This window comes from Periplaneta americana, chromosome 11, assembly GCF_040183065.1.
Source record: "Periplaneta americana isolate PAMFEO1 chromosome 11, P.americana_PAMFEO1_priV1, whole genome shotgun sequence".
NCBI lineage: Eukaryota > Metazoa > Arthropoda > Insecta > Blattodea > Blattidae > Periplaneta > Periplaneta americana.
Window position 1 is genome coordinate 80,426,354 of NC_091127.1, and position 12,121 is coordinate 80,438,474.

At 34.9% G+C, this 12,121-nt stretch overlaps 1 protein-coding gene across 4 annotated transcripts in view; it reads right to left on the reverse strand.

Annotated features, from left to right (window-relative positions):
- LOC138709130 (serine-rich adhesin for platelets-like) overlaps positions 1–12,121 on the reverse strand; it is a 72,153-nt gene that overhangs the window by 13,512 nt on the left and 46,520 nt on the right. For 3 of the 4 annotated variants that reach the window (XM_069839667.1, XM_069839665.1, XM_069839666.1), the window contains exons 8-10: positions 6,069–7,357; positions 3,304–3,411; positions 632–799 (exon numbers count right to left, since the gene is read on the reverse strand). In XM_069839667.1, coding sequence (XP_069695768.1) covers positions 632–799; positions 3,304–3,411; positions 6,069–7,357 — 1,565 coding nt within the window. The remainder of the gene's footprint in view (positions 1–631; positions 800–3,303; positions 3,412–6,068; positions 7,358–12,121) is intronic. The other variant, XM_069839668.1, reaches the window with a different exon arrangement.

Consider the following 12,121-nt stretch of genomic DNA (forward strand, 5'->3'; position numbering starts at 1 on the left):
AAGGTAGAGTAAAGAGACTTCAGAATGATAAATGCACAGTTAATAAAAGGAAAATGACTAGTATTTGAATCACGAACAAATACAAATTTCAAAATTGATAAGTACTACTGCACCCTAGTACATATTATATTACGTCCACATCTGTGGAGTAACGGTCAGAGCGTCTGGTCGCGAAACCAGGTGGCCCAGGTTCGAATCCCGGTCGGGACAAGTTACCTGGTTGAGGTTTTTTCCGGGGTTTTCCCTCAACCCAATACGGGCAAATGCTGGGTAACTTTCGGTGCTGGACCCTGGACTCATTTCACCGTCATTATCACCATTTCATTCAGACGCTAAATAACCTAGATGTTGATGCAGCGTCGTAAAATAACCCAATAAAATAAAAAAAAATATTATATTACAATTATACTGTATCATTTCACAGATTTATATAATAATAAATGAAAATAGAAGTCTCTATGTAACAATAAACGTGATACCCAGACATTTTTATAACAGAGAAGGACTGTTACGTTACCACTGACCTCTCATGTTTCATTCCAGTTATTTTTATACACAAACAACAAATATTTGCACAAATCCTTACTAACTTCCTGCAAGCAAATGAAGGAAGAAAGAAAGAAATGTGTACCTCCTCCACCCACGAGACCCTGTGTAATTTCTACCAGACCTCCTGAAGTCTCTTTCATGATGATCATACTGTGATGAGCGACGCCATCTCCTGCTGGGTCCTGAGGAACTCCTTCGGGACGATTTGGGACCACTGCTTCGGGATCTTGACCTGCTATGCAATGAGTAACTGAAATGAAACCATATGATCTTCTTCATATAAAACTGTACTAATAGTAATGACGAACTCCAAGATATGAACAAAAGTCAATTGAATACTCCCCCCTCCCCTCCTCAGAATAAGCGTCTAACTCAAATGATGAAACATTGTACCCTAGATTCTTGTTCTGGGAAGGAGAGGGATATTTAATTATTTCATCTAGTCTTTCCTGGATCACCACAGCATGGCATATCCTCAGGTTGCGGATCAAGGAGACGGCCTCCAGATATGGAGGGTAGCTGTGAATATATTGATTGAATAAGCAGTCGTGGGCAGCCGATGAGAGGTGGTCCTCCAGCTTGGGGGTTGGGCAAAGGGCTAACAACCCATCACCGTAAATAACAGCTTGTTACGAAAACTCTAAATAAGCCTCGGAATGGGACTGATTCTCTGCCACGATCACAGCAAAGGAATAAGGTTTTGAGATTTGGTACTTGGAATGTTACAAGTCTATACAGAACAGGAGGGATAAATTAGTAGCATTATGTCTCGTGACGAGAATATTGTAAGAAATGGGAATATAAAAATTGGAAATTTATACTTTGAAGAGGTGGAAAAATTCAAATACCTGGGAGCAACAGTAACAAATATAAATGATACTCGGGAGGAAATTAAACACATAATAAACATGGGAAATGCCTGTTATTATTTGGTTGAGAAGCTTTTATCATCTAGTCTGCTATCAAAAAATCTGAAAGTTAGAATTTATAAAACAGTTATATTACTGGTTGTTCTTTATGGTTGTGAAACTTGGACTCTCACTTTGAGAGAGGAACATAGGTTAAGGGTGTTTGAGAATAAGGTGCTTAGGAAAATATTTGGAGCTAAGAGGGATGAAGTTACAGGAGAATGGAGAAAGTTACACAATGCAGAGCTGCACGCATTGTTTTCTTTACCTGATATAATTAGGAACATTAAATCCAGATGTTTGAGATGGGCAGGGCATGTAGCACGTATGAGCGAATCCAGAAATGCATATAGAATGTAAGTTGGGAGGCCGGAGGGAAAAAGACCTTTGGGGAGGAAGAGAAGTAGATGGGAAGATAATATTAAAATGGATTTGAGGGAGATGGGATATGATGATAGAGACTGGATTGGTCTTGCTCAGGATAGGGACCAATGGCGGGCTTATGTGAGGGCGGCAATGAACCTCCAAGTTCCTTAAAAGCCAGTAAGTAAGTAGGTAATTCTTTCCTGGATTCAAAAGGATGCCTAAATTAATAAACTACGACAATTCTCTTTTCCTGACATACTTAATTTTCGAAAGAAAAAATACTTCAGTTGTGTGTGTGCGTGCTTGTATGTGTGTGTTTCTTCTCACAACTTTAATATGAGTGAAGGAAATCTGACAAAACTATAACCTAACATTCAATAAAGAAAACTTAAATCCTGGTTACTTAACTTCTTAACTTAGTCTACTTGCTAAGCATACTTGGGTTAACACTTCTAACAGCACTGGATATGCAAGACCCATTTAAAGCACAATTTTGCAACAATTATACAACATTTGAATTGAATACATTAGATGAATTAGATCCAAGTTACACCTTTTACAACATTGGTACATTATGCACTCAATTGATGGATCAATTTAAATGTGTGCTAGTTGTCTAAATACAGTCAGTAAATCTGGATCACCACCTGACCCATTAGGTCCATGGCTATCTTAGTTGGGTCATATGATCATTAGTAAGCTCTTTTCCTTAGACTGGTATTACACTATCAATGTTCTTTCACAAAGAATGTGATAAAATATTTTATCAAATATTACATCATTAACTTCAATCTTGAACAGAATCATCTAAGTCACTGATCCCAAATAGTACCTTTTAAGAAGAGAATAGTGCGAATTTGTTCAGGAATAAACATATAGATGTTGTGAAGAAAAGAGCTGATGTAAGTTCTGAATGCTATGAGACTGATGTTGACTGAGGAACACATCATTTTTCTTGTAATGATTGAAATTATACCGAAAGTAGCTTTGAAAATCAAGGGAATTAAAAATGGCAATGCTTTTTTCTTTCTCCTACAAAATCTTTTTTAAAAACACATAGTGGATTTTGGAGGCACAGTTACGATGTAAAGACAAAAATTTGAGTCACGAAAGTAGAGTAAATGTGAAGAAACTTGACATGCCCAGATCAAACTTCAATGAATTTTTCATACACCAGTCTACAGTGCAGAAGAAGAGGAAGGATAATTTCATTTACAGACAAACAGAAACATAAGTCAAGCGCTCATATTATAATATATAAAAAAACATTTAACTTCACTGTTCTAAGTACTTATTTATGAAAATAAATAGGCGAATAAATTAATAAATCAATATACAACAAACAATTTAGAGGTGATTTTGTGTTCATTTATAGCCTATCCCAATTTTGAAATCACAAGCTGCAAATTATTAAATAAGGGTCTGATTGTACACAACTTTCAAAGCTGAATTACAGATGTATAAATAAGTCTGGACTTACCTTGAGCAAGATGACTTTTCAGAGTCTGATGATGGAGAACGTGACCAGATGCTGTGACTCCGCGAGCCTGATGAGCTGTTTGAACGACCAGTAGAGCTGCGACGCCAACTAAAACATATTTTATCAACCATCTGACGATGTGCTTCACTTTATAAAAGAAAATTACAAACTTATTAACCAAATTCAACTCTAACTCAATTTCTTACGAATATGAGACAAATCTTGATTTTGATCTCTTTTCAATTTTCAATACATTGTATGTGAGTACAATAAAAATCAATCAGTTTTCCGAATTTAGGATGTATAACATTTACTCATTATGGAATTATGATACAATCATTAATCGTAAAATAAATCAGCATTACCTGTTTCAGGACAATTAATCCGTCAAAAAAAAAAGTTCAAGAATAGGTAGCCAATATTCATAAAACAGTAAACTGCTTGAATGATCACTAAATCACTCAACACAGTACGAATTAATACTGCATCAAATAAATTACAACTATAACATCTTCAACTTAAAATTTTCACTCACCAACACCCAAATACTGAAAAAAAAAAAAAATAATAATAATAATAATAATAATAATAACAAAATTTAAATTATCCCAAACTAAAAATATCTCTGATTAAGGTTCTGGCTGATATGTACAGATATGGAATTAAAATTTGCAGCGAGTCTTGATGGGAGTCCACCTGTATGTAGGCAACAATTTCACACAACTGTCCATAAGTAGCATATATACAGGGGCTCTTGTTTACTGCACATGCACAGTGTGTTGTAAGAGAAACTTACACAATAAGGGAGTTCCAAATTTTATTTCCGTATCTGTACATTTATTATAATACTTGATGATATGTGTCAGAGGAAGAACAATTATTGTTTGTATATATCTGAAGTCTGATTAGTGTAATATGTTACTACTCAGCGATGTATGCAATGGAGGGGGAAAGAAACTGGTCACCTTAACCCATTACATCCTGGCTTAGATGCCTCATGTGCTATGCATGTATGAGATTCAATCCTGTCTATGGACAGTTGACTATACAACAATAACCTAAAAAGTTAACATTGCACACGCGCACGCACGCACACACACACACACACACACAATACAAATAATTTCTCGCTCCATTTTAATATCAAATATGTTGTTGTTTTCTAATGCCAGGCATTTGACAATAAAGTCATTTGACCTCTTGCACTCCAATATTTTTCAAAGATATTTAATATCAAATATAAAAACTGGTACAAATTCTTCTGAAACAAAAAGAGTTGACAGAGTTGGAAATGTAAAATTCCAAATGTATTTAGGAATGTAGAATTTTAATTTTAATTTTCATGAATCGCTCACTATTACAACATGGTATATTTAGGTGAGCCTTCAGTATGAATCTAAATTCTATGGAGAATGACAGCAATGTTCACACTGCTACATAAAAAAAAAAACATAATAACCTGATGTAAACCGAATTATAGCAGAGAAAACTTGAACATTCAACCTGCAAGGAATAATTTATACTAAAGGTTCTTGAAAGGAAGTGGTGATTGTTGGAATCAACTCTGAGAATTTGTTTCTCTGTTATTGCAGAGACAATTAAGTTTTGCTTACATTTCTTTTCATGGATTTCAGCATCATTCTGTCATTAGAAGCAAGTTTATAGTGCTGTTCAATTTCTTGAATGCAGACAATGAAGAAAATATGTAAGAATTACTCTGTGCTTTGATTGAATTCCTGATCTTCCATTAGCACATCATCCCTGTCTAGTGACTTAATGATTTACTTTACAGCAAGTTTAAACTTAAAAATTTAGTTACCTGGTTTCTAATATAAGACATTACAGTTGCTCCTACATGAGCGTACCACAAATAATCACACTTAATGGGAAGGCTCCTGGCTCCCATGTCTACCTTTCTACCTTTATGCACAGTTGAACATGAGCATACTCTTAATGTCAAAGCTACGAACCATTCCATTAAATGTGATGATTCACAACATATCCAGGTAGATGCAACCATAAAGACATAAAATGTAGAAGCTTAGTAGTTCTAAGCTCCAAATTTAAGTTTACGTCAAAGCAAATAATGCAGTCAATCACAAGGCAGAAGTGACGAAGTATGGAAAATCGAGAACCGAACTGAAGAAAAGCATTTTCTGTGTCCTCCTACTATAGTATCACAATCAGTACTTAAATTTCATGATACGAAATGTAAACAAAGTTCATGGCCTCAGCAACAATATAATCAATTATAGCCAATTCCATCAATCCACAATATCACTCCCGAATCATTAGAACTGTATGTCTTTATGAATTACATGTTTCTCGTTCTGAATACTCAAATTTTCTTTCTTATGTTTGTTTATGGTAGACTAAGTTTATGTTTGTTTCAAATATGAATGTTGCCTTAAAGTCATAAAATATCAACTTGTAAAGAAATGATCAACTAGGCCTAAATATACCATCACTTCCTTCAACCTTTTATCTAGCAATGAAACAGCATCACGTCAGGCAGAATGTGGCAAAAGAACACCCCATAAAAAGCATTTGCTAGCAGAATAAGAATAGGGTAACAGCACTGGTGAAAAATGAGCATTTGCCTCAAACACTCTGTCCACCAAAAATTCTACTTGAGTTGAGTCTCCAGCATGGAAAGCCAACGTTCTGGCTGGTCAGCTAATTATGCAACCCATGTTATATACATATATATATATATATATATATATATATATATATGAGAGAGAGAGAGACTAAAATAAAATTACCTGGGCCGACGCCTATGTCTGGAACGTGAACTGGTATGGCGTCTTCTAGAACTCCGTGAATTGCTGGATGATGAAGAAGCACTTGAAGATGAACTGCTTGCACGACGTGACCTATACTGTCGCTTCCGTCGATCTCTGGTGCGACTGCCTTTTCTCTCCTTCACATCTTGTTGTGGGATATTCTTCACTGCTGTGTCACTCCCTACAGGCACTTCATCCTCAGGAATTGTCTGCACTTCCACACTTTGCATCACAGGTCGCAATGTGGTTTCTTCTTTCGAACAGGGCACAACATTTTCAACAGTTTCAGATTTGACTGAAACTACAGCTGCAGTAATGCAGGAATTGTCTTTTGTTACACAAGTCTCGTCATCCACAGTGCTTGTTCCCACACTGACGGAGACTGAACAAGAAGGGACTGGGGAATTTGCACGACTACTTTCCCTACTCCCCCGAATTCGATCAAGTTCTTTAAGCCGGCTTCGATATTCTTCAAGATTCAGTTTTCTTTTTTTTGGACCTTGCTGCTCTTCTTTTACAACTTTAACTTCATTAATTGTCATTGAACTTTCACTAGAAACACTACTGGAGCAAACTGTAACATGCTTGCCAGGAGAATTGGATATATTCCCTATATGACACTTTTTTAACACTGAAATCATTGTCATTTCTTTAGCAGGCTTCACATTCACTGTCTGCATATTTTCTGAATTGCTTGATGCTATCTTACTACCACTAACACTATTTGAAGCTATATGATAATCTTTTCCATTAACAGAAAGTACGTTACTACAATTCTTTACACTCTTAGTTAGGAGAGACGTTTTTGAAGTTATATTTTTCACTCCGGTTGGTTTCTTTCCACTGCGATCTCCAGCTATACACTTATTACTAGAATGTTGGAGAGTTTCACTAGGTGAGGCTATCTCCTCACTAGCATCACTAACCTCTCCTGACTCTAAACCACTGTCTTTCTTAGAATTACTTTCACCCCAACACTCGTCATCCCTAACTGTCCCCTTTCTACTCCTACAATCATTCTTTTCTAATTTCTGAGGAGCTAAAACCATGTAATATTCAGGCAAACGAGAATACACGTTTTCTTCTTCTTGAGACTTAATTTTGACTTCTTCATTTTCCTGTTGATTACTAATTTTATCTGGAACATATTCTGAGGCATCTGAATGGTAAAATGATCTAGGTGGTGGTGCCACATCTACGTCATTCATTGAAACTGTGCAGTAGTCGTGGTCCAATTGAACTGATTCTCCATTTCCACTACCAGAAACCTGATGACAGCAAATATACAACTCAAATGAGACAATTGAATTATTATATATACTTAATAACCCAACAAAGAAACTGCATTAAATTATCCAACCATGTTTAAAGATTACTTAAATGCAATCTCTACCTTAAAAGTAAATCATATCTGTACCATCATACAACCACAAAATCAATCCTCCAGCAAAAAGATAGGTCCTTGATAAATTTCTTTACCCTCATGTATACACAGAAACAAGCGTACTCAATACTTCTGTGACAGAGCCTAATTCATGCATTAAGCGTATCTGCAAGTTTTTTTATAAAAACTACTCCATCAGATATCTGAGAATATCATAGCAATAATTCCTACAGTAAAATACATGGTATAGGGCAAGTTCCCTGCATTTTGTACCAATGTCTGACTCAGGTACAACACTTCATGACAAAGAAAAGAGTGGCAAATGTGTACATTGATTATTACAGTGATGCAAAAGAAAAAGGTTAAAGAAAAAGCATATATTTCAAGTTAATAAAATAATTCTAAAAAATATACTAATACAAAATTCCTGAAAAACTTTACAAAATGTTTGTTGTAGATAGTCTCAGTAAATATGACTTAAAAAGCAGATTCCTACCCGGTTAAAGTAAGTATATAAATGAAAGAGACTAATTATTCACCACTGAAGTGTGTTAACAAAGATCATGCAACATTTTTGTTTATTTAAGACTGCTGATTAGTATTTCCCATTTCACAGAATTGTATCTCCAACCTTAACCAAAGTGAAAGAGTGTTACCAATATACTGGGACATTTTCTTCTCCTTTTGCATTCTATGTCTTTTTTTATTTTATTTTTTTTTATTAAAGTTGTGTTTAGGTAAAGATGTAAATCTCAGTGCCTGTCATTGGAAAATAAATAAATAAATTTTAAATTAAAGTGTATGAAACAGATATCAGACAAAAGAAAATACTTTAAAAAACACATGAACTATATAAAAGGAAGAGCATTAATTAACCCATTATCACTGTGCATGATCATATGATGATGGCATGCATGTGTTTATTTAAGCTCTTGAAAAAATAATACTACGTTATGGATTTGAATTTTGTAAGTGCTTATTGGTTCAGAAGATATGTGGCAATGCTGTCATCGCAATAAGATCATTGCCGGGACACATTTAAGAGCTGTCTGCAGTGTTACTTATCTGTTTGCCTTCATTGGCTGGAATACGATGGCAGTCTTTGTGTAAGTTGCTTTTATTGCATTGTCTGAATATATTTATTAAGATATTTATGTTGGCCGTACTCTAGAATAATCATAGCTTCTGCTGAATTGCTAAAGATGTTTAGTCTTTCATTATGACGCAAGTGTACTAATTATAAATGTATTGTGATCATATGAACATGCTAGACGTTGATGAGGTCATTAGTTCATTCTATGAGGCGCAGTACATCTGCATCTTTGTAGCTTGTAGTATTGATTTAGATATTAAAATGTTATAAAGTATATATATATATATATATAGACACACACACACAGTAGTGTTCATCGATCCATTTATTTTACATGAACCTGTGTGTGCCATTACAATTGATCCATACAATTAATTTTAGGCATGTTCACATAATGAATGCAAACTGTACCTCTGTAATTTGTAATAACGATTGTATGGGCAGTAAAAAATGTGTCAAAATAAATAACTGTACATCCGAAAGAAAATTAGTTAATAATGGAGTCCAACAAGGTTGTCCATTATCACCAACTTTATTTAATATTTATATAAATGAAATTATTTTAAAATGGAACCAAATCTACACATCAGGAATCAAAATAACCAGTGCTCTAACATTAAATACCTTACTCTATGCCGATGATCAAGTCATAATTTCCAATTCACAGGATAATTTACAAAGAGGATTATATACATTAAATAAAATATTAAAAGATTTTGGGATGGAAATTTCAGCACGAAAATCAAAAGTAATGGCATTTTTAGGACAAGACCCAGTCAGAAGTAAGATAATACACAATAACCAATGTCTCGAACAAGTACAAAATTTCAATTATCTGGGTTGTGAAATATCTTATCAAAATGAAAAAGAACAAGAAAATTACCAAATTTACACAAATTCTAGGAATAATAAACAATACATTAAAAGCTAAATTAGTACAAAAATAAAAAATAATGGCATTTTTAGGACATTACTAGTATTACCCTCCCTTTTATACGGAAGCGAGATTTGGACATTAAAGAAAAAAAGACATGAACAGAATCAAAGCAATGGAAATGAAATTTTTCAGGAGGACAGCAGGATATACTCTTTTAGACTGAAAAAGGAATGAATAAATTTTAGAACAATTAGAAGTAGAGTCAGTAGAAGAAAAAATCAACAGATACAAATTAAATTGGCTATATCATGTAAGAAGAATGGAAAATTCAAGAATCCCAAAAATTATGATGCAGTATAAACCTAGAGGACATCGTCGACCAGGAAGACCTTTTAGAACACTGCTAGATGGGGCCGAAACAGGTCTACAGAGGCCTAATTCGTGAAGGATGATGATGATGATGATAATATGAGTATATATATATATATATATATATATATATATATATATCACTAAGATTGCTTCATTTCAAATATTTATTTATTTATCTAATGGCTGATAAATTGAGTATAGAATCATTAATCTTCAAAGAAAACAACAAGTGAACAAACATTAAGAAACAATTTATAGAGAAAACATATTCAATCTGCTTTCCCAATAACATTTCACTTCTGTGAGTGACTGTAGGCCAGGACATATTGAAAGGTGATGTCGGTCCATCTCTGTATTAGAGTTACACAATTTGCAGGATGGTGTCTCCATTATCCCAAAACGAAAGGTGTTTCGGCCAGTAAATCATGCCCTGTTGCTAGACAAAAGAGTGCGAGTGCACTTTTTCTTGGCTGAATTGGTATTTTCAGAATTGACTCTCTCCAGTGCTTGTTAGATGTTCTTGAGGCTAGGTCTTGCAGGTGTTATGTCTTGAATAGCTCTTTTACAGCTATTTTCACAGACTGGAGTGACATTGGTTTTGAGTAGGTTAGTGGCAGCCGAACTCTCTTCTTAGCCAATGAGTCCGCTTGTGAGCTCAGCCATTAGTTCTTTATTTCCAATTTTGATTTTAGAATTCCGTACACCCATATTTTTCCTACTTTAAATGTATCTACAATCTGCTTTACACTCAATTTATTTTTTTCACTTGCCCCTATCACTTTATAACTTTCGTGTTGAGATCGAGAACAACTCTCTTCTTTGTAGCCATCATTGATTATGAATACACTAACCGGCCTTACTGCAATTTTAAAAGAGCACTCTCCCTCATTGACAATGATACAGTACCTATTCACTGCCTCTTATTTTCGCTTTCGTACACACAAAAGACACTTTTGTAGAGATTAATAAAAATAAGACATTCGTAGGTAAGTACCGTTCTGCCACAAAACTCCAGAGGTCCAGTACAGGTAGAATTCCAAGGCAAACAGTTTGTTGAATGAAGGGCAGAGTCATTCACTTCTCAACACTGTTAACATTTTGCAGCAATTGTCTTGCATCTTAGGGTGATTCACTTCTGTATACTGTTAAAATTGTCTTGCGACTTACATTGCTTCTCAATACCGAATCCTACTTCCTATGCTCAGAAAATGTAACAAGCAAAAAGTATTATAGGGAACATACAAAACTAAAACACATGAAACTGAGACTCTGAATATTGTTAAACACACACAGTATGAGTTTCTGTTTCCGTGTTGGACAAGTTCGGCTTATTTTATATGTATTTGAACGTAAATTTCACGAGACCATGGAATTTTTTTTCCTTAAGGTAAAGTTTCCATTTAGTACAGGTTCCGTTATGGACAGGTTTCACTGTAATAAATGCATGGGCAGAACAGACTGGATAGACGAAAACATTTCATATTACCGCATAGGCATACAGGGAAAGAAGTGCTAGTGGTCAATTTTCACTTGGATGCTGGATGCAGCAGTCCACAATTTGTGGCTACTAATGAAGAATTCAATGGCCAACATTTCACACCTGGAATTTCGTCGTCACATCGTGCAAACGAACTTACAAAGGTACAGAAACATGTCAATTGGGACAGGATGGCCATCAGTTTCAAGGAGCAGTAATCAACAGTGGCGCATCAGTGATGACATTCATCTTGATGGTGCAAGGCATCTTGTGGCAACTTCAAATAGGCGTTGCTGTGCAGGTATAGACTGCAACAGTACTGTTCGTACTGAATGTACAAAGTGCAAAGTAGGACTCTGTATTCCGTGCTTTGTTCCATTTCACACTAAGTGAAAGTTGCTCAGAAAATAATTGATTCTGTATATGTTACATTCCAATTGATATTTTAGTAGGCTAAATAAGAATTTTTATTGATATTACTTGTTTTGTAGCAACACTAGAAGCATACTATGTATAATATAACTTCTAACAAAATGCGACAAATATAGTGAAATCCTTCGTAACCGGCACCCAAATAACCGGCAATACCAAAACAATGGCACTTTGGGCTGGGTCCAAAAAAAAAATAACTAAATCTGCCAGATTGCCATTCTCTGGGCAGTCAGTTTTGTCACATAAGTTCGCATGAGTCACATAAGTTTGAACCTAAAATTTGTGTATTATTTGTGTTGTGTGATGTGTTTTAATAAAGAACATTCACACAGTTTTTATGTTTATTTAGTTATGTTCGGGCTATCAGTGTTGCCACATTAGGAAGTTCGCACTAACT